The sequence below is a fragment of the Aspergillus aculeatus genome (genome assembly GCF_001890905.1).
Source record: "Aspergillus aculeatus ATCC 16872 unplaced genomic scaffold ASPACscaffold_15, whole genome shotgun sequence".
Lineage (NCBI taxonomy): Eukaryota > Fungi > Ascomycota > Eurotiomycetes > Eurotiales > Aspergillaceae > Aspergillus > Aspergillus aculeatus.
In genome coordinates, this window is record NW_017962990.1 from 209,695 (window position 1) to 234,761 (window position 25,067).

At 50.4% G+C, this 25,067-nt stretch overlaps 7 protein-coding genes across 7 annotated transcripts; 5 read left to right on the top strand and 2 right to left on the bottom strand.

Annotated features, from left to right (window-relative positions):
- Positions 1-115: 115 nt before the first annotated feature.
- ASPACDRAFT_33599 (Elongator subunit ELP3) lies at positions 116-1,910 on the top strand (the record flags this gene model as incomplete). Its single annotated transcript, XM_020199968.1, has 2 exons — positions 116-419; positions 481-1,910. 2 exons carry the CDS (start codon positions 116-118, stop codon positions 1,908-1,910), a joined length of 1,734 nt encoding a protein of 577 aa, XP_020053102.1.
- Positions 1,911-2,417: 507 nt separating this feature from the next.
- On the bottom strand, positions 2,418-3,546 carry ASPACDRAFT_80975 (uncharacterized protein). The gene is made up of 4 exons (XM_020205761.1): positions 3,397-3,546; positions 3,272-3,329; positions 3,084-3,176; positions 2,418-2,991 (listed from the first exon to the last, which is right to left on the bottom strand). The coding sequence occupies exons 1-4, from the start codon at positions 3,432-3,434 to the stop codon at positions 2,914-2,916; spliced, it is 267 nt and encodes an 88-aa protein (XP_020053103.1). The 5' UTR covers positions 3,435-3,546; the 3' UTR covers positions 2,418-2,913.
- Positions 3,547-3,896: 350 nt separating this feature from the next.
- ASPACDRAFT_124613 (1-(5-phosphoribosyl)-5- ((5-phosphoribosylamino)methylideneamino)imidazole-4-carboxamide isomerase HIS6) lies at positions 3,897-5,179 on the bottom strand. The gene is made up of 3 exons (XM_020196740.1): positions 4,830-5,179; positions 4,460-4,646; positions 3,897-4,301 (listed from the first exon to the last, which is right to left on the bottom strand). Exons 1-3 carry the CDS (start codon positions 5,127-5,129, stop codon positions 4,018-4,020), a joined length of 771 nt encoding a protein of 256 aa, XP_020053104.1. The 5' UTR covers positions 5,130-5,179; the 3' UTR covers positions 3,897-4,017.
- A 202-nt stretch (positions 5,180-5,381) lies between these two features.
- Positions 5,382-6,333, top strand: ASPACDRAFT_63097 (uncharacterized protein; the record flags this gene model as incomplete). The annotated part of the gene is made up of 2 exons (XM_020203851.1): positions 5,382-5,720; positions 5,773-6,333. 2 exons carry the CDS (start codon positions 5,382-5,384, stop codon positions 6,331-6,333), a joined length of 900 nt encoding a protein of 299 aa, XP_020053105.1.
- An 8,798-nt stretch (positions 6,334-15,131) lies between these two features.
- On the top strand, positions 15,132-17,532 carry steA (sexual development transcription factor SteA; the record flags this gene model as incomplete). The annotated part of the gene is made up of 5 exons (XM_020201761.1): positions 15,132-15,255; positions 15,351-15,450; positions 15,511-17,049; positions 17,146-17,229; positions 17,286-17,532. 5 exons carry the CDS (start codon positions 15,132-15,134, stop codon positions 17,530-17,532), a joined length of 2,094 nt encoding a protein of 697 aa, XP_020053106.1.
- Positions 17,533-18,768: 1,236 nt separating this feature from the next.
- Positions 18,769-21,345, top strand: ASPACDRAFT_80980 (putative sucrose transporter). The gene is made up of 4 exons (XM_020205762.1): positions 18,769-19,321; positions 19,404-19,443; positions 19,505-19,826; positions 19,894-21,345. Exons 1-4 carry the CDS (start codon positions 19,134-19,136, stop codon positions 21,198-21,200), a joined length of 1,857 nt encoding a protein of 618 aa, XP_020053107.1. The 5' UTR covers positions 18,769-19,133; the 3' UTR covers positions 21,201-21,345.
- Positions 21,346-21,913: 568 nt separating this feature from the next.
- ASPACDRAFT_80994 (bifunctional K:H/Na:H antiporter NHX1) lies at positions 21,914-24,854 on the top strand. The gene is made up of 5 exons (XM_020205763.1): positions 21,914-22,119; positions 22,250-22,285; positions 22,370-22,522; positions 22,607-23,266; positions 23,316-24,854. The coding sequence occupies exons 1-5, from the start codon at positions 22,077-22,079 to the stop codon at positions 24,524-24,526; spliced, it is 2,103 nt and encodes a 700-aa protein (XP_020053108.1). The 5' UTR covers positions 21,914-22,076; the 3' UTR covers positions 24,527-24,854.
- Positions 24,855-25,067: the final 213 nt, after the last annotated feature.

Sequence of the window (25,067 nt, forward strand, 5' to 3'; positions counted from 1 at the left end):
CGCAAGTGTTACCGCGCATCCTCCTCTCTGGTCGCCTCTATAATTCGAAAATAACTTCCGCAACCTCATTTGGCGACCGTCGACCGTCGACCGTCGCCCGCATCTCTAACCCACAATGGCGACCGTCACTATGACTATGCCGCCACCATCTTCGAAGCCCAAGAAAAATGCCAAACTTCCCTCGGAGAATGAACGGTTTATGCGAGCTTGTTCTGATATTGCGAATGCCCTAATTCAGGACCATGAATCACAGAGGGATCCCACGAAGCCCCGCAAAGATATCAACCTCAACAAGCTGCGGGGTCAAATCGCCAAAAAGCATGCCTTGTCCACTCAACCCCCGTTGACAGCCATCATCGCGGCAGTTCCCGAGCATTATAAGAAATATATCCTCCCCAAATTGATTGCCAAACCAATCAGTATGTCGTCTCGTGCCTTTGTGAGGTATGCCGTCTGCATATACTAAACAGTTGCCGCTAGGAACTTCCTCCGGTATTGCCGTCGTCGCCGTCATGAGCAAACCCCACCGCTGTCCCCATATCGCATACACTGGAAACATCTGTGTCTATTGCCCCGGTGGCCCCGACTCCGATTTCGAATATTCCACGCAGTCTTACACTGGCTACGAGCCCACCTCGATGCGCGCCATCCGTGCCCGCTATGATCCTTTCGAACAGGCTAGAGGGCGTGTTGATCAGATCAAGTCCCTCGGCCACAGCGTTGATAAGGTGGAATATATCATTATGGGTGGGACGTTCATGTCTCTTCCGGAAGACTACAGAGAATCCTTTGTGGCCCAGCTCCATAATGCCCTGAGTGGCTATCAAACAGACAACGTCGACGAAGCGGTGCAGGCCGGTGAGATGAGTAACATCAAGTGCGTCGGTATCACCATCGAGACTCGTCCGGACTACTGTCTCGACACCCATCTGAGCAGTATGCTGCGCTATGGCTGCACGCGACTGGAGATTGGAGTCCAGAGTTTGTACGAGGATGTTGCCCGGGACACGAACAGAGGCCATACTGTCGCTGCGGTGGCGGAAACCTTTAAGCTCGCAAAGGATGCCGGTTTTAAGGTGGTCAGCCATATGATGCCCGATCTTCCCAATGTGGGCATGGAGCGCGATCTCTTCCAGTTCCAGGAATACTTCGAAAACCCAGCTTTCCGGACCGACGGTCTGAAGCTCTACCCCACCCTCGTCATTCGTGGAACCGGTCTCTACGAGCTATGGAGAACTGGTCGGTACAAGAACTATACCCCGAACGCGCTGATCGACCTCGTTGCCCGGATTCTGGCTCTAGTGCCCCCGTGGACTCGTATCTACCGTGTCCAGCGCGACATCCCCATGCCGCTCGTCACTTCCGGTGTCGAGAACGGCAACCTGCGTGAGCTCGCCTTGGCCCGTATGAAGGATTTCGGAACGACCTGTCGCGATGTCCGGACCCGAGAGGTGGGTATCAATGAGGTCAAGAACAAGATTCGACCTTCGCAAGTGGAGCTGGTTCGTCGGGACTACTACGCCAACGGGGGCTGGGAGACCTTCCTGGCCTACGAGGACCCCAAGCAAGACATCTTGATAGGTCTTCTGCGCCTCCGCAAGTGCAGCGCCACGCACACCTTCCGCCCCGAATTCACCGGCCAACAGACCAGTATTGTCCGGGAGCTGCACGTCTACGGCTCGGCTGTGCCCCTCCACGGCCGTGATCCCCGCAAGTTTCAGCACCGCGGATTCGGCACCTTGCTCATGGAGGAGGCCGAGCGAATCGCCCGTGAGGAGCATGGCAGTCAAAAGATCAGTGTCATCTCCGGAGTCGGTGTTCGCAGCTATTACGCTCGTCTGGGTTACTCCCTGGATGGTCCGTACATGTCCAAGACGCTGGATCCCATTGAAGATGAGGAGTTCTTCTGATGTCTCCACGAGTGATATCGCTGATGTTTTCATGATCCCATAATGCCTCTATTCAACAAAGAGAATTCCTGAGGTCTGTATTATTTGTTCAAAAGTGCTACGCTTGTTTTATCTGGGCCATGGGTTGGTCCGCGCATCGGGGCGTTTCAAGGAGTGTGGTTCGAAACGAAAAGCGATCTACGGCGGCTGTGTATTTCTCTTTGTTTTCCCTTATATACCTTACATATCTCTGGCTAGGTTTCAAGAGCGACGTGAATGGCCTACTTGCTTACAGGGGTGCCAATGACTTATAGAATGCGTATTATCCAATCAGAAAAGAAAGAGGCGGGTATGGAATCTATACTTCTACAGCAATAATGCATAAGCGGTGGTTGAGAGAGGACTTGTCTAATCGCTGGTTGGATAGGATGCTGGGGAGATACATAAGCAGGGGCAGAAGTAAGTAACCAACACGAAAGCAGCAACGCGCGCTCTTTCACAGGACTAAACGTACGTACTATATACAGACATACCGTACACCATCTTCATGGGTCTATGAAGAATGAACAAGCGAACAAAATCAGCAGAGAATGGAGTAAAAAGAGGATCGGGCACTTCGCTCAGGGAAGAAGCGGATAGCGGCGGATCTAGTGCCCCTTCTCCTGCCGCCGAGGACAAGAAGCAAAGCAAATCAAATCGCTTACTGTGCCTGTAAAGCAAGGCAGTTCGTGATTCAATCTTCTACCTCCCTCCCCGCGAGAGGAAGATGCCACACAGCCACGCAACTTCTTTGTGGAAGGGGGTCGAACGATGCAGCAGCCAGCGCCTAGATCACAAAGAACCATGATCCTCCCCCCGGGGATCCGAACCCGACAAAGCAAGCCTACACGCAGTTGTAAACGACGTTCATTTCAAGATAGGGATATAAAAAAAACACGGTAGTATAGAGCGGGAATAAGGTTTGCGGAAGACACATAAGAGCAGGTGGTTTTTTCCTCGGAACCACCGGCCGGGTGTAGTGGATTTAGCTCAAAGAGATGGCGCCACCCCTGCGGCTTCTCGTGTGCAGGTAGGCCTGGAAGGCGCAGAATACGAAGAATGCCTGGAGGAAGAGAGAAAGGACCGTACGTTAGCATCTGTCATGACGGATTCTCTGTTGCCTGGGTGGGATCATGGATGCGGGTGGGAACGTACGACGTATACAAGGACAGCGGTGTAGATGGAGGCAGCGACTGCGGCGCCATTCTCGGGCTCTTCTTCACCGCCGGTGAAGCTGTGATGTTCTCTCTGTTTGTGTCAGGGGTTAGTCATGGCGGTTTGTTTGAGCCGGGGTGTGAAGCGGCTGGAGTCTCGTGGGAGGAAGTGTGATGAAGGTGCCATACTTGGAATAGCGATCCGAGGACTGAGAGAATGACGATGGCGAAGAGAGATATGACCACGCTGGAGAAATTCAGTCAGTGATCTCGAACGGTACACTGGAGGTGTTGCTTGAGAGGTTTGAATTTACCAGGACCAAGCGTTCATCAAAGATACGACGGGCTTCATCTTTGTTGGCTGAGGAGGGGGGCGATAGCGTTTTAAAGCTGACGATACGGAAGGCGGAAGGGAGGGTGGAGCGGGCCGGTCAAGCTGTATAGAAATAGGCTGAAGGTAGATATACTCTTGTATTGTGTGGGAGCTAATTTTAAAACAAGGAAGATGCAGACAGATGAAGAGAGTGAGTTGAATTGACCCAGGGCTGAGATTCAGTTGGAGAAGCTGTGATGTCGACTAGGAACTCGGGTGCGGTGCTGGTGCGGTCACCGCTAAGCCGCTTTCGGCACTGATGGTCTTTCCGGCTGTCTCGACCTGCGACGGATGGCCGCGTCATTCCACCGGGGAAGTGGGATGTAGACGAAGGTATATACATAGTATTGTATATATGTCTGTTATCGGTAGACTACCACGGTCCGTTGAAGATAACAATATTCTTGTGAATGTTCCAGCTTGGAGTAACCTTTAATAAGAAAATGAAATGTTGCTTGGTAGTATATATTTTTGCAGCCGAGCCACCTAAAGTGTGTGTATGTACATATGCTCAGACAGAATGGATTGTCCTTGATCTGGAGGTGTTTCCCTCAATGCCCACTCAATGCGACTTGTTCCATTCTATACACTCATCGAACGTTACCCCAGAGCCACCAAAGATGTCCAAAGCACTTCCAATGGTCAAATCAACTCTCCCCTGACTGCTGGCATGAACCATTTCCAAATCCTGCAAACTGCGAGCGCCACCGGCATAGGTGACGGGAATTGTGCACCACTGGGCTAATTTGGCAATGAGCTCTTCATCAACACCCTGCTGCAGCCCCTCTACATCAGCGGCATGGATGAGAAACTCGGAGCAGTAAGGTTCCAGCAATGAGATTGACTCTGCTTCAGTTAGTCTTACAGGCTGGCTCAGACAGAAGCAAAACGGTAGCCCAGGGACTGCAATCGCCAGGCATATTAAACACCTGTCCGCTGCTGCCTCTTGAGATACGAGCAAGGATGGGCGAGAGAGCTAATGGAATTCATGGACAGGAACTTGCCTTGGTTGATCTCCATCTCGGTAATGGTCTGCCAGCGGTTCATGGCTACAAACCAAGTGTTGTCCTTTCTACGGCAACTCAAATCCAAGACCAGCTTTGATCGATCGCCTCCAAGGGCAGAAAGAACGGATTCAAGCCGCGCCTTCGAAAATTTGCCCTCTGGAAAGAGGAATGATGTAATGATCACCTACGAGAACGGGTCAGTCATGGCAAGGCTGCACGTTGCTGGTACCAGAGACAGTGAGATCCAGACGCAAAAACATGGAGTAAGATCGATCCGATCAGAGTACCATGAGGAAAGCGATACCTGCAGCTGGGCTGCAGACTGAATTTACGCTGAGAGACAGCAAGCGCAGGCATAGAGGCTCACCTTCTCGGCACCCTGGTCAATCCAGTACTGAGCGTTCTTATCGGTGATCCCTCCAGCCACTTGCAATCCGTTAGGCCAGGCTCGAAGTGCCTCATGCGCTGCCTCATCGTTGCCTGGGCCCAGCATCACGACATGCCCGCCGCGCAAATCGTGCTTCCCATATAACTCGGCGTAATGACCGGCGGGGAGCTTGGAGACATAATTCGTCTTCAGATCGGCAGCAACATTGCTTAGGGTTCCGCCCACGATCTGCTTGACTTGCCCCGAGTGGAGATCGATGCAAGGGCGAAATTTGGTCATTTTGAGTTCAAGAATTTGTTCAATGCCTTCTTGGAAATGTCACGGCGCGCTACGAACTCGATCATAATCGGTGAAATCCAACGAGGGGTCGGACCTATCTTATCGCACGTGACATAATGCGATAGCGGCTGACATAAGCACATTCTGCGGCTAGTCTTAATCGCATGGGCCTTTTTTTTCTCTTGACTTTTCTATACTCTAGTTTTTGGGTTCCCAACGCACACTCGTTCACTAATACAAGGATTAATAAAGATGATTGGGAAACGGAAGAGGGGCACGGCCGTTGTGTCGAGAGCTACAACTTCAGATGACGAGGACACGCCGCAGACAACCACCGAGTCCTCCCAGGACATTTTCCGCAAATTCTTCGAAGCTCAATTTCAACCGTTGGATGTACCTGGAGGTCAGATTACCCGCCGCGATGATTCAGAAGACGAAAGCGACGAGGAAGACTTGGAGGCTTCCGATGCTGAGTCGGATTGGGATGGTACGAGCGGAGACGAAGAGGAACCAGAGGAGGTTGAAGTAATTGAGCATTGGGACGTAAAGTCCCAGGACTTGATGGACAAGAAAGCTCGCAAGGCCTTCATGGTAGGATATACTTGGTGGCCCATTGAAATCGAGTATCCTAACGCTGGTACAGACCGCCAAACCGCCATCCTCAATCTCCGAGCGAACCACGGCCAAAACGCCGAAGAAAGATACCGAGGATGACAACAATGACATCGAAATTGATGCGGACCATCTGAAAAACGATCTCGCACTGCAACGTCTCCTAAAGGAATCCCACCTTCTCGACTCAGCGTCCGATCTTGCTCCAACTGGCAAGAATCGCATCAAGGCTCTTGACTTGCGGATGCAGGAACTAGGATCTAAAGAGTCCTTGTACAAGCAAATGATGCCCTCTTCTCACCGGAGAGGCATCAAAGCCAAGGCCGAGATGAAGGAAAACAAGCGTCGGAAGGAAGCCAAAGAAAATGGAATTATCCTCGAAAAACCGGCACCTAAGTCGAACACCAGCAGCGCCAAACGGCGAGAACGTGGTGTTGGAGGGCCCTCAGTCGGAAAGTTTGCAGGCGGAACTCTGAACCTGAGCAAACATGACGTAGCCGCTATCCAAGCATCAGGCCGGTCAAGCAGCAGAGGCAGGGGCGGTGGCAGAGGCAGAGGCAGAGGCAGAGGCAGAGGCAGAGGACGTCGCTAGTTGTCGATTCTGGCTCATGACACCTGACAACTACGCATGACATGCATCGCGTCCAAACTCCTTTCGAATCTCTTGCACCCAAAACACGCTACCGCTGTGCATAGTGCCTCCGGCTCAGAGCCTACTGTATGTTTGCCTCAGTTTCGATCATCAGCGAAGGGAGGGGCTTTAGTTGCTTTCGACCACGCGAGTGGCCTCGAACTGCGAATCTGTTTCACCAGCTCGCCTTGACCCCTATTTGCGAGAACGAACGCCTCCATTGAAGGCGTGATAGGATGTTTCCAGTTTTCCTGACTCGCGCCAAGTTGGAGGAATGACAGAATCCTCACCGCAACTCCTCTCGTATTGAATGCACCTGGATGGTGCGGACGTTCAGTCTGCGACGTTGAGTCTACTATCGAACTCCTAACTTGATCACACAAACCTTATTCTGCCCACCCTGGGACCGGGGCTGCGAAGCACGTACCCTTAGCGTGGGAGTCTTCCAGATATGGCGAATTCTCCGAGTCGAGCTAATGTTTGAGAAGGGGGACCCCCGAACCTGAGACAGATCGCTTTGTTTAGCATGTTTGGGAGTTCTCAACGTGCATGGCGATATAGCGAAAGCCGATCCCCAGTGGTTGACTCCAGCTAGTCACACAGCGCTAATCTACAAACACTTGAGTGAAGCATGATCACGCGTTGATTTGATTCCTGCATTTCTTAATCACACGTAAAAATAGAACAAGTGCGGGTTAGTTGTTAGTGGTTTAGCAGTTTAGTATAGTTCAAGCAACACTGCTCTAATGAATTGGAGATTAGGAGCATTTAGGTTAGACTTGCATTGGCAGCGTAATGCAATGGTATGAGTCTCGCCAACACAATGTTGACATGAGGGTTCTCTCCCTCTTGAATTGGAGGTTCTCTTTTGTTTGTTTGTTTGCTGATTTTAGTCGATTTGGCCTATTTCTCTTCTAGCTTAGTTGGGGCAATTCTACCCCTATTTTTTTCTTTTCTTTTCTTTGGTTCCTCGGGAGGGATGAAAACTTCAGCCCAGGGCTGAATAGGGAACTAAGGGGGTATCGAACATCCGATGATATGATTGAGTTTTTTATTTTATTTTTGCGGTTCTGTGCTTAAACTAGTGGTGACGAGCCAGCTCATGGATAATTGTTCCTGGAATCCCCACCGGAGACAAAGCAGTTCGAGTTCCTTTTCAGTGTTCACCCACTGTGTGCCCACTGTCGGGGGGGGCGTAACCTGCATGAAGGACCTGATAATAATAGGTTTAGTGCGTTGGGGAATCGTAGGGGTAATGATGGGAGTGGGAATTTTTCTTCCCACCGACGCCGTAACCGTGGATGATGGAACTACTAGTCAGGCACAATATGTCTACCAGTCGATTGTGATTTGTTCAAGTCAATGCTCGACTTTTGGGACGACTATGGGAAGGGGTGTTGGATCGGTCTCATTAGTCAGTCATTTAGTAACGAAACTGGAAAGAAGCCCCGGCCATGTGCGAAATCCCGCAGGAAACAAGAGGAAACAAAAGAGCCGGGAGGCAGGAAAATGCGACTCCATCCAGGGCTTGCTTGTCGTCGTTTCAGATTCTGCATGTAACCCAATTCTGGGCAGGGCACCAACCCCATCAGAGCTCGAAGAACGTGTCGCCTTCTTACTGCTACTACTATTACGATGACTATAGAATTCAAATGGCACGGAGGTTAACTAGCAGAAAGGGTCAGGATAGCAAAGTAATTGTTGCATTTTCTTTACTGAGTAACTAATTGCAGGCACTTTTTCGTCACAGGGATCCACCAGAGATTAAGAAAAAGAAAAAAAATCGAAGGAGAACGGACTCGGGCCACTCTGGATTTTTTAGACTCTTGATAGTCGAGTAAATAGTATCGGATGTCCTACCAGACTGACCTATACCACCCATCAACTAAGACACAACAGATACACCAAAGGCACCTCGGCGTTCAGCGATATGTCAAAGCATGCGTAATGGTTAGCTACACGGTAATTCTATACCATCTTCATCGTCCCTGAAGTTCGTTTGGTCCAAAATAACCGGCGTATCGAGTAATCGCTAGTTCTAGTAGGGAGCCGGCTTGATTCATGGTCCAGTCTAGACAGACGGGAGGAAATCCGATGGTTTCACGGGTTGAGCTGCCGGATCTCAAGTCGTGGTGGTTGAAAGGAATCTGGTCCGTCCATTGCAACGCCGAGGTTTACACGAAGGGGGAACAATGGCGCTGATCAACCAGCTCCAGTCCGACGTATCCGATTGATTTTCCCTGTGAGGTTATTCGATATCCCCCGTACTGCGTTGCTTGGCCCTCACTTAGCCTGGCCAAGATGGCAACAGACCGGCCGGCTTTCCGTTGCTCGTCTGATCCACGAAACAATGCCAACTTTGGTATAGCAAGCCAGACAGTTCTCCTGAAGAACGAAGGCGCCGCTGCATGCTATCGTGGCGAAATAGCTTCCGGGACAGGTCTTCCATGACGTAGTCTGGCCAGAAGTTATAGTACCGTCTACTGCCCTGATGAAATGCTCATAGCAACATTCGCAAGTCTAACGGCAGGTGCGCCTCGACCTCCTCTTCCCCACCCACGTTCTCGAGATATCAAGTCATATACGAGTATGTGTTGACAGTGCACCTGGCTCGCTACTAGGCAGCCTCATCTTTGGATCAGTCGATGCTCTAAATCGAGAACGGAAGGCAGATACAGCATCTTGCAACTTACCCGAATATGGACCAAGCGCTGACCCATACTCTCTAAGTTATTAGATATGAGTAATGGGAGGCGGCTTTAGCTTCTAAAACCCGAGGGTGAGCCTCGTCGCCTCGTAGCGACTCGCGAGGTGTTCATAGCAGTGACATGCTGTCGCTGGACTTTTCCAGATGGGTTCTCGGGGTTGGACGATCAAACAAAGACTCCGTTGCGCGGAGCAGGCCAAGATCTTCCAGACTGTATGCAGTAAGATCAATATTCTGTCCCGGGCACCGATGTTTACAGTCCACAGTATCCGTAGCTGTACGGAGACAGTATCCATAGTTGGCGCGGGATGTTTTGGTCCCGGACAGTGGTAATTTATGGTTCCAGTCCCGTCCGCCGAGAACCCGGTAGAGTCAGGTACAATTACCAGATTGGGTTTGGTAGCAACGACCTTTCAAGGCCTAGAAGGATTTTATCCATGAGGAGAGCTTCGCTGCTAACCTAACCTTAGCAAAGTCTAGGGAGACTAGGAGTTTAGACCTCCTCGTCGCTCCACTGCTCCATACGCTGGGCCGTACCTCGCCTTCATCGCATTTCACGTTCATCGCATCGTGTCGCTGCGCAAAGAGAAGGGCTTTTTTTCCCGCGTAAGCCCTCTTACTCGAGTCACTTATCCTCCTCGCCTCTGCTCTCCCCGTCGGGAGATCACTATCCGCGCGCTCCGACGAGTGTACATACGTACTACGTAGTTCTCCATAGGGCTCGCCCGGAAACCTCGGTGATCTCCCAATGTAGCAATCAACGCCCGCCTCTTAGACTCCTGATCACTGGGTCATCGGAGAATTCTTCTCGGAGGGTCAGTACGTAGGTATTCAATAGTGAGCTTAGCAAAGGGTCCTTTGCCACTGATCCCGGACAAAGACAACGCTTTGATGTTGATCAGGACTGTCTAGATTCCACCCCCTGGATTGACGGACTCTGACCCCAGCAGCACGGTACCCCCTCGCCCCCCTCAATGCTCTGTACGTTTATACGTATGTGCAAGTGCAATTGTTGATCGCTTCGGCCGAGTCAGTGGAGTGAGTGCCTGGGAACTTACCTAAGAAGGGTGACTGGAGAGATGGATCTTACATAATTAGGGACAAGCCAATGAGGACGACGCAGTACTGCACTATGACGGTACCCCCAGCTAAGGTATCTACCTAGTACTGAGTGCACACATACCAAGAAAAATCCTTTGTCTGCCGCCCGTGATGCATATCAAGTCACTTCTCCAAAAAGATCATGTACGATGACAAAGCTCGAAATCTCGCATTGATCTATCATATCTCGGAAATGGCCACCAGTTCAGATGGCCAAATCAGAGTGCTCTGTGATTAAGCTTCGCCGTTTGCCAGTCAATCTTTCGGTTGTGCAGATCAGTCCCCGTTGATGTTCAAGATATCCAACGTCGTGCTTCTGACGACGATGCTCTGGTTCCGAGTGACATGCAAAAGAACAAACAACGAAACGTATTTTTTTTTTTTTTGGTATTTCTGCAAGCTATGCTTGGTCAACTTTCCGCCCTCCTTGTCGATGCCAAATTGGACAGGAAGAGAGTGACTGAAACCCAATCTTGATGGATAGCCGGACGTGTCGGCCTACGGCTTTGGCTTCGACTTGCGAGAATAATGAATGCACAGAACGGATGAGCCAAGATTTGAAAAAGTCCAGTGGTGAATAGATCACAAACCCATGTGATTACAGCCTTATGCGCATGGTACGGGCAGGTTGCACACGGACCAAATACATGTGTCTCAAAAATGAGCTTGGATAAACCCCCCTCCCCCAATCTCCCTCTAATACCCCATGGTATGTTATTTTAAATTAAACTACCCCGTAGATTGACTGCTGGTATATGAGGTTAATGGTAGTGCACTTTATTACGATGCGCGGAGCCCAAATGTTATGCATTCCATGTTATAGGAAATCCGGCGGTTATGGCCTGATAGCCAACCTACGAGTGTGCGCGGATTGTACAGTTCAGTACCCCTTCTAGGCCTCCGATCGTCTCCTCGGAGAAGCGACATCGGTTTGCCTTGATGATTGATCACCTCAAAAAGAAGATTGAAGAAAGAGACAAGAAGATAGCTTTAGCTATGGTACTTACTCTTAAGAGCCAGGTTCAATCATAAGTGGCGTCGTTTGGCGCTGCCGCTTTGTCGCTTCTAATACTATATCTGAACAAGTAACGGGAGATGGACTGTTCAAGAACCTGGCCCTTAAGTTGCTATAATTACAGCATGGGGTCCATGCAAGTTTAAGGAGATAGACCATTACAGACCTTCCTACTGAGTTGAGGAAATCAGCACCCACGAAAGCTGGGGCAATCGATAGGAGGGACAGCTGGTCAATGTACCGTAGAGAGAGTCGACAGACTCTTGCGAGACCCAACAATACTCTATTGCCCCCATTCCCGAGTTCACGTCAGAACTATTTCCAGTTGCGATCCAAACATAAGCGAGAGTAGAAGTCCTTCTTTTCTGCGTGCTCGGATGCCCGCAGATAACTCTGCATTGTGCATGCAAAACGTCCGACTACCAGTACAGTACTCCGTACAGTACATACTCTTAGTGGCTCTGAAGGGTGGCAGTCAGATGCCGGTAGATAGATGATCACCGACGACGATGATGATAGAGCATTGACCGTATCACAGCATTGCCATTATTTGCTGAGCTATAACATCGCATCACATAAGATAGCCGAATAGAGATGAATCACGGCTAACTATAGTGTACAGTACTTTACAGTACAAATGCTATTTACAGCCTGGAGGAGGCGGGTTGGGAGGGGAAAGAGAAGTAGGGGGAGGAGAAGGAGGAGGAGGAGGAAGTCAGGGCACGGCAGGGTAGGCAAGGGCACGGACCGAAATCAAATGTCTGTGAGCCTGTGAGGAGCAGGATTGAAAGGTGGTGGAGGCAGGAACTTGGAACCTTGAACCTGAAGACGCCTGCTCAATTCCCATTTATGCCCATGGGGGATTTTCTCATTCTGGATTGGGCTACTGGGGGCCACTGAGAGGCTGAGACGAGCATCGCAAGCATTAGCCGTGCGGGCCAAAGGGATTACACCTTGCCTGCTATTGGTGGGAAGTTAAGCGCTTACCCTGAAACAAGGGGGCGAATGCTTCACGATTGTTTCCCGCGCCAGTTTTATCGGGGGGAGTGAGTGAGTGTTCAGTGTGTGCAGTCTTGTCTTGGCTTGGCATGGATGGGGACCTTTTGGTTCCACTCTGTGCAGCGCCGTTGGATGATTTGCTCCCTCGACTGCTTGCAGCTAGCTATAGAGGTACTGGACTGGACTGTACCCTACTACGTAGCAACAGTATGTTTGTTGTCCCCGCCCCGAGAGTCAGTCAATCAGTCCGTCATCTTAGCCGCCGCGGTGAACAGCTTGCTGCGTGTGGGGACCGAAAGGGGGAAAGAGAGACAGAGGTGATGAGGCAGGAAATGCTGGAATTGGCCCCCAGGAAGCGCCCCCAAGAAAGGTTGATTGATGCAGGAGCTGTTAGTTATGCATGTATGTAGACATATCATCCACACAAGCTTGGTTTTCCCTTGATGATCAATCCATCATCTCTGAAGATTGCACATATAGTACTATACTATGCGAAGAATCCTGTGCTTTCTGTGACAAGCGAATTCCTTCCCCATGAATCTTTCTCAGTAGCGAGATGAGGTATCAAGATCAGGTCTTCCCCTCATATTTACAAGGTAAGTAGGCGGTTTAGCTTCCCCCCACTTCTAGTACCCGTGACTTGTGATGCATATTCCTACTATAAGGTGTGCAGTCTACGATCTCTCGGACATAGGCCATTGCTAGGAGTAGGAAGCTCATAACCCTACCACAGACTAGTGGGTTAATATCTGCCATTCTTCAATCCCTGATCTTGTATGTTCAGTTTGTTGCCCCTGAGTTGGCTCTCCGTTGGCCGACTAATAGGGCCCGGCAAATACGAGGACTGTTTGCTCGTCATGAGGAAGTCGAGAACATTGGCAGTTGGCTACTTGGTAGTGATGAATTCACTAATCCGAGAGAAGAGATGGACCCAGCCATGACAACAATAATCCAGGATAATAAAAACCGACTGAAGGGACTGCTTGCTTCCCAGTCAATCAGTCAAGAGTGGTGGGGCCCTTAAGGGCAGAGGCCAGAATGGGTCAAGAGTATTGATTGATTGAATAATGGACGGAGAGATGCCCCACACCCTCTTGACTTACGTTTGTTGTCATTGGGGTTCAGTTAGCTCTTCTCCCCTGAAGGTGGAATAATGGTGGATACTGGATAGACTGTACCAATACCGTGGTTACTGGTATATTACCGCCCGGGTGCCCGTCGAACAATGAAAGTTAACTAAACTAACTTCCTTCCATTCTTTTCTCCCTCCTCCCCCCTTCACAAAGTTCAACCCCACCTCTCGGTGCTTCTTCAAGCGTTGCGATATTGTGGTAGCGTCATTAGGAGGATATTTTTGGACGCGGATGAGAATGGTGGAAAGGGGAAGCTTAATTGAGAACCGGTAACTACTGTAAAGATGGCTACTATACAGTACGTACTGCTGGATCTTAGGATCTCAGAAGAGTACTCCGTAGCCTTTCCGTAGGCTACTCAACAGGCTTGCTTCCCTTGACTTCTGGAGCCGGTCCCTGGCGCCAGTCTCCGCTTATGCCTAGGTCGAACCGTCGAAGCCCTACTTTTTCGCCGTGCGCGTTTCCTGGTGTCTAACCAATTCGAGAGTCAATCGAGGTGGCCTAGGACAATAGGATTGAAAAGGCGTTTAAGGAGAAAAGAAAGAGAAAGAGAAGGAGGGAGGGATCGTGTGTGATTTTTTTTGTGTATGTGTATGTGTGTGAGTGTGATGCTCTTAAGACATGCACCGAGTGAAAGAGGTAGAGATCTATCTACCTCAATAGCATCAGTATTCAGGCTTCGACTTCTTTACGTCCGTCCTATACAGAGCAGAAAGGACTTCCTACTGAGTAAGTACTCGTTAGCTAGGTAATTAGTAATTTGCTCAGTAGTGCTCAGTAACTTAACTACTCACAGTCTGTTAGTGTTGTCTACTCGGTAGTACTGAGTACTCGAGTAGTAGTTAGAAACTCGATCCGCGGGGTCTCGGTCGGCGCTCCCTGAATTCCTTCTTCCCAGTTCTGACGCCGATTTTGCCCTCTTTTCCTTTTTTTCCCTTTGGTTTTTCTTGGTCGTTCTTTTTTCTGAATATTCTTATTTATTTTTAATCTCTTTTTTTCTATTTCCCTTTTCTTATTGCCTCCCTCCCCATTATTATTTATTATTATCGATTGGCGTTATTATTACTACTTACTGCTGGACTTAACATACCAAAACCTATACCTTCTTACCTACTACCTCTTTCTCCAACCACACCACTGTAAAAAAGCAAGTCCTACCTCAATTCTCATCTCCCTCTTCCTCTTTCTCCTCCTCCTCTTCTTCCCCTTCCTCTTTCTTTTTCCCCTCCCCCTCTCTTCCTCCCACCACGACTTGCCTCTTTCTTCTTTTCACCTCCTTTCGTTTCATTTCCATCTCCCCCTTCGCCGTGCGAGTTATTCTAAGAGACTTGTAATCGGGCTGGCCCAGTTCATCTCTCCATTGCTCTCTTTTTCTCTTCGCCCTTTTCTTACCCGTTTGGACGAGGGGCCGGCAACGTCAGCGCCTAAACGACGACAACAACAACAACAACAACAACACATCTTACCCAAGAGGCTGGTACTCTTTTCTTCAGATCGCGTGTTTGGATCTCACTTGCTTCGCGATTTATCGTCGACATACATCCAATCTACCCACAATATCAATCGCTTCTCCGGGTCGTTGCTCTCTCTCTCTCTCGGAAAGTCATCTTTGGTGATTGCGTGCGGTCCATCCGCTTTTTCTTTGATCAGGTTCATTTGGCGGTGCGTCTTCCTTGTTCGGCCCAACGGTGGCTATGTTTAACATCCCGTCCACCATGACTCTTTGTTTGCGCACATGCATACAAACTTCGCTTGCCGACTCGGGCTGATGGAATTCTCACCAGACCACTGTATCACATTCACAATGTATCCCCAACATGGTGCCCCTATGGCGCCTCCTCAGAAGCCAGAGACATTTATGCTCTCAAACGAAGCCCAGCAAAGCCTTCCTCATGATGCGCAAGTCGCACTGCAGCAGGTCGACAATCGTAAGTTCTATATCATGCCACTGCAACATTATCTGGGCTTATCCCCCCTCCTCCATCGCCACTCTAGAAGCTGACCTTGTGCCGCTTCCCCCCAGTCAAATATTTCCTTCTCTCAGCGCCCGTAGACTGGCATACGGATCAACTCATCCGCAGGTTCCTGCTCCCGACAGGCGACTACATATCATGTGTTCTCTGGTTAGTTTGGAGTAGAAGAAACAGTTGATAGGGAAAGGTGCACACGCTGATTGGTGGCAGGAACAACCTCTTTCACATCTCGGGCACGGATATCGTGAGATGCCTGGCCTTTAGATTCCAAGCCTTCGGTCGCCCTGTCAAAAACTCGAAGAAGTTCGAGGAGGGTATCTTCTCGGATTTGCGAAACCTCAAAGCCGGAACTGATGCCACGCTCGAAGAACCCAAGAGCCCATTCCTCGACTTCCTGTACAAGAACAACTGCATCCGCACTCAGAAGAAACAGAAGGTATTCTATTGGTACAGCGTGCCTCACGACCGCCTTTTCCTCGATGCGTTGGAGCGTGATTTGAAGCGCGAGAAGATGGGCCAGGAGGCGACCACAGTTGCAGTCAGCGAGCCTGCTCTGTCTTTCGAGTTTGATTCATCGCAGTCCTTGTATGAACAGCTCACAAAGGCACAACAAGCGAACTCATCATCGTTTGCTGCTCACGCAAGTACGACATATGGCCAACCTGCATCCCCAGTGGTTCGGACCGTTGACGCTATGCCTCCTCCTCAGATGGCTCCCCAAATGGCTCCCCCGGCGCTACCCCTTCTCCCAGACGAGTCCGGCCACCCGGCGATGTACAACCCGATCCCCATGCCTACGACTCTAGCCCAAAACGTTATTAAGCGTGAAGCAGAGTATGGGCAGATTCAGTACGATCGCAACGGAATGCCGATTGCTCGCATTCACCAGCGTCATGCCTCAATGCCAACCTTCGTCGAATACTCCCCGGCTCCGTCCTTCGTGTCCTCGCAGTACGAGGATTATTCCAATCGGGGTCTATCGTTTGAACCAGTCACGCCTCCGCAGCACGGTCACCTTGGCGCTGAACCAGCCTATATCGCCAACGAAGATACCGGTCTCTACACCGCTATCCCTGATATCTCCTCGGCAGCACCTTACCATCCGATGATGCAGCTTCCTCCTTCGAATTTCACAGGTGCTCACTTCCCAACTCCGGCTAGATCTTTCCCCTCAAATGTCTATTCCATGCTAGAGGGTTCACCGACATACAAGCAGCGTCGGCGCCGGTCCTCTATCCCTCCAGGCGTCACTAGTGCTGCTGCTACTATGCACCCGCAGGTTACGGCCCCACAACCCCAAGCTGTCACTTATGCCGCCCATCGGCCAAGTGACCTTCGGCGGTCTGTGTCCAGCTCCGTGGCCCCTATACCAGAGGCAGGAGATGATTCGCATCACGACATCCATCGCTCCCTCAATGGTTATCGTGCGGCGGTTCTTCCTCAGAAGAATTTGTTGCATGAAATGTCGCGCCATAGCACCCCCTTGTCGAGCTTGGATGAAACTCCTGAGTCGCATGTCATGCATCCCACGAATGGTACAGATGAACTCGCTCCTCTTCCAGATGGCGAGGCGCTCGACGTTCCCGCCCAGCACAGTGCGGGAAGCAAGGTAGAACGATATGCTCCTGGGCCTGTTCGCCGGGCTCGGAGCGCTACCATGATGGAACTTGGCCCCTATCCACAGAAATCGCATTCCTGTCCGATCCCATCATGTGGACGGCTGTTCAAGAGACTAGAACATCTGAAGAGGTTAGTCACTATCACTATCTTTGTCTGGTTATTCTGTCCGCTACGGCTGTGTGCCAGCACGGCTCCTGTAGCTTCTTACTGACATCTGATGCTTAGACATGTGAGGACTCACACTCAAGAGCGACCTTATCCTTGCCCCTACTGCAACAAGGCCTTTTCCCGGTCGGACAATCTTGCACAGTAAGTCTTCCTGGTATGCTATTCTAGTATCATAGTCCACTAATGTCGTAAACTAGGCACCGTCGTATTCACGAGGCTCAGCAAGATGGTCAGCCGCCAGTTTCTGTGCCGGATGATGACCTTGAGAATGAGGAGAACGGGTTTGGCTCCCAAGATGAGGGATCCTCGCCGTCCGACTCGATGCCAAGTGCTGTCGTCCCTAGTGTGACCACAATGCCATCTGCAATGACTTTGCCAGCTTCTATGCCCACCATGATGGCTCCTCATATGATTGCGCCCCAACTTCTGCAACAACAGATCTGAGGAGCTTGATATTCTTCGGAAATGCCTGAACCATATCAAACTTTTTTTATATCGCATATACTCTGCGGGTAACATACCTTGATCTTCCGTCATATTATGCCGCCTTCTTTCGGACCTGGCTCATGCGGGTCCTATGTTCATACTACCTGCTTCTGGATGACCCATCGAATTTGTGTTTGACTTGGTAGACCCTCATTGCTTATGCCACGCCCCAGCGATATTCCTCGAACTATCTCTGGCTACCTGTGGTGGCTTTTTGTCTTTAGGCCTGTCCGTTGTTCGACAGTCACAGCGATACCCTGGCAATACCCTGGCATGGGCGAGCAACAGCTCCCCTGTGACTTATTTTCACGATCGCGCTGGATCTACTTATCCCTAATAAGCGACATCGACATTTGCGATTGTGGACTACGCTGGTAGATTCCCATCACAATCGGTTTTCTTTTTCTTTTCTTTTTCCTCACCCCCCTTGTCCTCTGCGCTTCGGTTCGGTCTCTGGTTCTGTTTCTCCCTCATGTGTTATGTTGATAATGGGTATCTCTTGTATTCATTTTTTCATTTTTTTTTTCTTTTTTCTTTTTTTTTCTATCCCCTTCCTCTTTGACATCTTTTCCTTTTCTCATGATCCTATCACTTCCTTTGCCTGCATTTCGGTCAAATATGTTGAGGTGGGAAATGGCAACTTTGGAAACGCAGGTTAAGACAAAGACGGGGTCCCCAACTCCAAGGGAGAGGCTACGACTATGAGGCTCGAGAGGTTTATCGGGCGACCAATCCGGCACGTTTGGGCTGAAAAGCCTTGGTATACTGGATCCGAAGCATGGAGTCGCCATAAATGGGAAAGCAAAAGGTGGAACTTGTGACTGTGGCAGGAGTGTTCTGGTTCTGGCGAAATACATGCATATAGATATGAATCAAATGGTAATGAGATTTGCCCCAGTCAGACGACCTTCAATCACCCCGTAGGCTCCATGCATGATCTGTTTCGTGAATGGATGGATTGCTCTTCCCCGGACTAAACGGGAACAAATCGTGGCTCAGTCACGTGTGTGGCCTGCTGACGTCGACCCAACCTTACCAAGAAGAAGCGAGGCGCGAAGGACACATGACATGCTTGCTGTTCATCATCATCTCATCTCCTTTGCCTTACCCTTACCCTTGGAGCTGGCCCTCATTATTTAGATATCCTCCAAAGTCTCAGGCAGTCATGGATCAATATCAGGACTGAATCATTCTCATTTTAACTCCGTCTCACTAAAGATTCTGGTTCTGCCCATCCAACCCGCGTTGCCTCTATAGCCTCCGCCCGGCCTCGTTTAGAGCTACGCTTGCTTGAGCTCTGAGCAAGGAAATTATCTAGACGCAGTGACTTGACTTTGACTTTCTCCCCTCGGCTGCTTCGACGCGCTCGGCTGTATACCTCTGACAGGTACTGTCTTCCCACTTCGTGCATACGAAGCCAGTCGCCTCTTACCTCAACGGTCGATACCCTGGTCATCTTGAGAAGATCACTCAGAAGACTGGATCAGAGCCTAAGCACATCAGCTCAGAGTGGCCTCTGCTGGTCTATTTGAGGGAACCCTTTTCAGAACACGATTTCAATGCCGGAAGCACATTATCGGTTTGCCAATGAAACGTCCCCTTTGGTGGGAGCAGCTGACAGTAATGAAGTGACTTCAATGACGCACTCCGGAGAATCAAGTGCAATCAATGGGTCGGGAGATACTCCCGATCTCTCGGAGACCAAGAGCAGCTGGTATCTGTTCTTGTTGACCTTGAGTATTGGCGGGTGAGCACTGACCTCCTCCAATCGGGAGCATGAGTCTGCTTCTCAGCAGCCAGAAAGCTGATAACTATATCCACTGTCTCAGTCTTCAGGTCGTATGGTCTACTGAGCTATCCAATGGATCGGTAAGCTCGCACGGTCCCGCCGCATGATCCTGCTTGGACTAATCCGCGGGGGTGGCTGTAGCCCTATCTTTTGTCTCTTGGAATGAGCAAAGCTCTACTTGCTTTCGTTTGGATTGCCGGTCCTTTGACAGGAACCCTCGTTCAACCCTACATCGGCATCTGCAGTGATAACTGTCGCATATCATGGGGGAAGCGAAAGCCGTTCATGGTGGTCGGCGGTGCAGCGAGCGTTGTCTCCCTCCTTGCCTTAGCCTGGGTCCGAGAGCTTACAGAAGGCCTCCTTGGAGTATTCGATGTTGCACCGGGGTCCGATACGTCTCAGGCAGTGGTTATTGTGCTAGCCACTATCCTGATGTATTGTTTGGACTTTTCTGTAAATACTGGTAGGTCTGGCCAGAGTTTGCCCTCGTGTGACTTGATCGCGGAGAAGCTGACAGGATTTGGCTACAGTCCAAGCAGGTATCAGGTGTTTCATTGTTGATAATGCGCCCTCACACCAGCAGGAATCAGCAAATGCGTGGGCCAGCCGCATGACTGGTCTGGGCAACATCCTTGGATATATTTTTGGATACGTGGATTTGCCCAAGTACTTCCCATTATTGGGCAACACGCAGTTTAAAGTGCTGTGCGCTTTAGCATCACTATCACTTATCTGTACATTGTTGGTCAGTTGCTCATACATCAAAGAACGAGATCCACGACTGGAAGGACCTCCATCCGGGGGCAACCCTGGCTTGATCGCTTTCTTCAAGCAGGTCTTCAAGTCGATCCGATTTCTACCGCCAGAGATAGCGAAGGTCTGCGAGGTCCAGCTGGCTGCTTGGGTCGGCTGGTTTCCTTTCCTGTTTTACTCGACCACATACATTGGACAGCTTTTTGTCAATCCAATCTTCGAAGCACACCCGGGGTTGTCGGAGCATGACATCAACAAAGCATGGGAAGAAGCCACCCGCATTGGGACATTTGCACTTCTTGTTTACGCCATTATCTCCTTTGTGGCTAATCTGACCCTGCCGATTCTTGTTGTGCCTACATACAAGCCGATCGTTGCCACCGAGTCTGAAGTTTCAGATGATCAATTGGAGGAGGAGCCTTTCCTCGGCGATCGGAGGCGATCCTCCTCAATAGGAACGGCGATGGAAGCATCTACCGGTATCTCTCCTGAACCCAAAGGTGGATTCGCAGGAGGGGCTGGGTGGCTCTCCAAATTACAGATTCCAGGCCTTACCCTCCGCCGCGCTTGGCTGATGTCGCATGTCAATTTTGCCATCTGCATGTTTAGTACGTTCTTCATATCGTCATACCAAGCCGCTACCGTGGTCGTTGGGCTTGTTGGAATCTCATGGGCGTTGACGCTTTGGGCGCCCTTTGCCCTAATCTCGGCGGAGGTATCGCGCATTGACACGGAGCGCCGGCTTCGACGCCAGCGGGCTGACGGTACGGTACCTGACACAAGCGTCTCCGCCAATCCGGCTACGGTTAGGGAAGACCTAGAACACGGGCACAATGTGACCACTGATAAAGAAGAAGAGGATGAGAACCTGGCGCAGGCGGGCATTATCCTGGGGCTTCACAACGTTGCCGTGTCAGCGCCTCAGATCCTCTCGAGTCTGATCTCCAGTGCCATCTTCAAGGCTTTCCAGAAACCTCGCGGGGAGCCGTGGGACGATAGTGTCGGATGGGTGCTGAGATTTGGAGGTTGCGCGACGCTAGTTGCGGCATGGTTGGCTCACAGACTCGCTGAGGGAACTCGGTGAGTGTATGCCTTATAGTAGGAGCAAATGCCGCCTCACCGGATGCTGAAGAGACTGACGGAAGACTATCTCAGATGAGAGTAGAGTGTAATTAGTCAGGTATGTAAGTAGTTGGCCCTAGCTAGTCAGAGAACATCAAGAACAATTTAAAAATCAGGTATCAGTGCTTTAACATAATACTTGGGGCTTTGATTTTACCAGATTAAAAGTGTTAGTGCAGACCACAGCGGATGAGAGAGAGAGAGAGAGAGAGAGAGAAGAGAGATCCATATACCAGCGGAGGATCAATTGCGGGCCGATACACACACATCCATACCACCCACCGATTGTAACAGTATTATACCAACAGCGGGACCCACCTCGACGGGTGTTGACGAATCCTACCTACTACCGGAGTGACTTGCGTAGCTTCCCCCCCTTGTGTGACGACTGATTGATGGACTGGCTGATTGATTGATTGACTTGACGGATTGAGTGCCCGCCCACCCGCACTATCAAGACTACCTACCTACCTACCTACCTACCTACCTAGGTACCACCGCTCCGCAGTAGCAGCAACAACACAGTTATCGTTGTCTGTCTTCTTCCACTTACTAATTTATTCTCCTCCATTCTTAAATATTGTACCTTATCGTACAACGACCTCTTCTACTCCTCCTTTTTCTTCAAATTTTACTTTTCTAGTTGTCTCTTCTCTTTTTTTTTTTCTTTTTTTCACACTCTAAATCTCACCGACTCTAACTTCCCTCCCGTTGGATCGTGCATGATCCGCGGATGATTATGTGTGTCTGCGATTCCACTCTGGCGCCAGACACTCGCCGTTGGGGTTAATCGTCCGTTTGCCATCGTGCGCGTCGACAAGTCAAATCTCCAAGTACAATGGCTAGTCAAGTGATGGGCGATGTATTGCACCAGTTGCTCCGTATGTGTCCCTCAATTTGATTGCGTCTCGATCGGGGTTTCCAATTCCCCCTTCCGCGGGAGCGCTATTCCTTCATCTCAGGCGCGCCCATCCATAAGCACGATGGCTGACTAGTATTTATGTATCCTAGGTAGAGCGGTGGACTCTGATACAGATCCCGACGATGGTACGCGATGCGACTCTGCTCACAAAGACCACACACACACACACTTGTCTCCCAGCTCTCGAAACTGACATGCCTGTTCTTCAGCTGATGCTCCCGAGGCCGGCACCAAGGAGTTCTTCAGCTCTTGGGCGCTCTTCATCCTAATCATGCTGTTGATGTTCGCGCTCTTCACCAGTTACATACTACAACAGAAAAAGATCCAGGCGGTCCATGAAACAGTCCTGTCCATCTTCGCGGGTGTGTTTGTCCAACCATCGAGGGCGGATGGGCCGCAATGCGGTGCCCTTGCGATTCATAACAAAGACTGATGGACGCATATAGGCATGTTTGTCGGGCTGATTATACGCCTAAGTCCCGAATCACCGATTCAAGACAGTGTCGCGTTTGACTATCAATTCTTCTTCAACCTCCTCCTACCTCCGATCATTCTGGCCTCCGGCTACGAGTTACACCAAGCAAACTTCTTCCGAAACATCGGTACTATACTGACCTTTGCGTTTGCGGGGACCTTCATTTCCGCCATCGTGCTGGGTCTGATTCTGTTTGTCTGGACGAGAATTCCGTTGGACGGGCTAGATATGACCTTCGTCGAAGCGATCTCGGTGGGCGCTACGTTATCGGCGACGGATCCCGTTACCATCTTGGCTATCTTCAACCTATACAAGGTCGAGCCCAAGCTCTATACGGTCATTTTTGGTGAATCAATCCTGAATGACGCCATCGCGATCGTCCTGTTCGAGACCGCGCAGAAGTATGCCGATAGTGAGGCGGGCTCTCTGACTTTCTTGAACCTATTTGAGGCTATTGGGCTGTTCTTGCTCGTCTTCTTCGGGAGTATGATTGTCGGCGTTATCGTTGGCATCATGACCGCCCTTGGTCTGAAATATACTCATGTCAGACGCCAGCCGAAGATCGAAAGCTGTCTGATCGTGCTTATTGCCTACGCCAGCTACTTCTTCTCCAACGGTGTCTACCTCTCCGGTAGGTTGCATTTCCTCATTGTTCTCGAGTCAAGCTGACAATAGACCAGGTATTGTGTCTCTCCTTTTCTGCGGCATTACCATGAAACATTATGCGTACTACAACATGTCCCGCCGGACGCAGTTGACGACGAAGTACCTCTTCCAAGTGATGGCGCAATTATCCGAGAACTTTATCTTCATTTACCTCGGGTTGGACCTTCTTGTCCAGAGGAATTTACAGTTCAAGCCCTTATTCATTCTTGTGGCCGTTTTCGGTATCTGTATTGCCCGCTACCTGGCGGTGTTCCCATTGTCTCGAGCGATCAATTGGTTCATTCGGTACAGAGCCCGTCGCCGTGGCATGGACGTTGCAGATGAGCTACCTTTTGCTTATCAGGCCATGCTCTTCTGGGCGGGCTTGCGTGGAGCTGTTGGTGTGGCCCTAGCCGCCGGCCTAAAAGGTGTCAATGCTCCAGCACTCCGTGCTACGGTACTTGTGGTCGTCGTGTTGACCGTGATTATCTTCGGTGGTACCACCGCTCGAATGCTGGAGATTCTCGGGATCCGGACCGGTGTTGTGGAGGAAATTGAGTCAGATGATGAGTTTGATATCGAGGTGACCAATGGCGGCACATATTACAAACGCTCTGACACAGGCCTGGGATACACTCCTCGCCGCATTGATTCGACCATTCCTTTGGATGGCATTCGGCGGGGCGAGCTCGACCGCCACGATAGCTACTCCAGTGGTAACAACCGTCGCCCCAGTCCTCCGCCGTCTGGCTCTCGAGGACATTCCCGAATGTACTCGAATGCCTACAGTCAGCGAGACACCGCTCGTGACCATTCTTCAACAGCTACTTTGTTGGGTGGCCGGCCTCGGAGCCACAGTGAGAGCAGCGCGGCAAGCGAGGATGAATTTGGATTGAAGAATAATGGCAAGGGTCGTGCGACAGACGCCGATCAGCTCGATGCCTTCGATCTCGATGTAGGTGATGAGCCCTCGGATGACGACCTTCCCCCTTCAGCTCCTACGTCTCGACTGCGGCGGTCTCCCTCGCAACCCCAACAGTATTTGGGAGGGTCCCAGGACCAAACCCCGGCAACTAGCTCTCCTATGCGACGCGAGACAACATTGAGCGCAAGGGCGGCGATCCGGGACCTCTTCTCAGGGGCATCGGGAGACCACGCGGCGTGGTTCCGACAGCTGGACGAAGATTACATCAAACCCCGACTTCTTTTAGATCAGTCCAATCACAAGGGCCCTGGTGCAGTCTGAATGAAGTGACTTCTATGCGTAGCTGTCCGCTATTGCCTTGATTCCGGCGTCGCCTGTGTATATGTGCTATATATTGGGTGCAGTCTACCGGTGTGCTTGTTATTCACTCGTGCCTCTTCGATCTGATTTTGTTTGCCCTCCCTTTTTCTTAACTTACCCATTGGCATATCTGTGCTGGGTCTGGTTACCCCGGGGAGGCCTCCAGCTATTATCACACGAAGCGAAAGGAGACGGAGACGGAGACTTGGTAGATGGAACAGTCACCTTCTACTACTACTACTTCCTACCTAGATACCACTTCCTACTAGTTGAATTTCAAGAATGTTCGAACCATTAATTTAGCCTCAGTAGTAGTAGTAGTAGTAGTAGTAGTAGTAGTAGTAGTAGTAGTAGTAGTAGTAGTAGTAGTAGTAGTAGTAGTAGTAGTAGTAGTAGTAGTAGTAGTAGTAGTAGTAGTAGTAGTAGTAGTAGTAGTAGTAGTAGTAGTAGTAGTAGTAGTAGTAGTAGTAGTAGTAGTAGTAGTAGTAGTAGTAGTAGTAGT

What these genes read in the sequence shown, in the direction of transcription:
- ASPACDRAFT_80975 (XM_020205761.1), bottom strand. Translation starts at nt 3,434, where the DNA reads ATGAAGCCCGTCGTATCTTTGATGAACGCTTGGTCCTG. An exon ending in TCCTCGGATCGCTATTCCAA is followed by an intron (nt 3,177 to 3,271) that starts GTATGGCACCTT and finishes TGACACAAACAG; the next exon opens with AGAGAACATCACAGCTTCAC. An exon ending in CCGCTGTCCTTGTATACGTC is followed by an intron (nt 2,992 to 3,083) that starts GTACGTTCCCAC and finishes CTCTTCCTCCAG; the next exon opens with GCATTCTTCGTATTCTGCGC.
- ASPACDRAFT_124613 (XM_020196740.1), bottom strand. Translation starts at nt 5,129, where the DNA reads ATGACCAAATTTCGCCCTTGCATCGATCTCCACTCGGGGCAAGTCAAG. An exon ending in TTGACCAGGGTGCCGAGAAG is followed by an intron (nt 4,647 to 4,829) that starts GTGAGCCTCTAT and finishes CCGTTCTCGTAG; the next exon opens with GTGATCATTACATCATTCCT. An exon ending in CGAGATGGAGATCAACCAAG is followed by an intron (nt 4,302 to 4,459) that starts GCAAGTTCCTGT and finishes TAACTGAAGCAG; the next exon opens with AGTCAATCTCATTGCTGGAA.
- ASPACDRAFT_80980 (XM_020205762.1), top strand. Translation starts at nt 19,134, where the DNA reads ATGCCGGAAGCACATTATCGGTTTGCCAATGAAACGTCCCCTTTGGTG. An exon ending in TTGACCTTGAGTATTGGCGG is followed by an intron (nt 19,322 to 19,403) that starts GTGAGCACTGAC and finishes CCACTGTCTCAG; the next exon opens with TCTTCAGGTCGTATGGTCTA. An exon ending in CTGAGCTATCCAATGGATCG is followed by an intron (nt 19,444 to 19,504) that starts GTAAGCTCGCAC and finishes GGGTGGCTGTAG; the next exon opens with CCCTATCTTTTGTCTCTTGG.
- ASPACDRAFT_80994 (XM_020205763.1), top strand. Translation starts at nt 22,077, where the DNA reads ATGGCTAGTCAAGTGATGGGCGATGTATTGCACCAGTTGCTCC. An exon ending in TGTATTGCACCAGTTGCTCC is followed by an intron (nt 22,120 to 22,249) that starts GTATGTGTCCCT and finishes TATGTATCCTAG; the next exon opens with GTAGAGCGGTGGACTCTGAT. An exon ending in TGATACAGATCCCGACGATG is followed by an intron (nt 22,286 to 22,369) that starts GTACGCGATGCG and finishes CCTGTTCTTCAG; the next exon opens with CTGATGCTCCCGAGGCCGGC.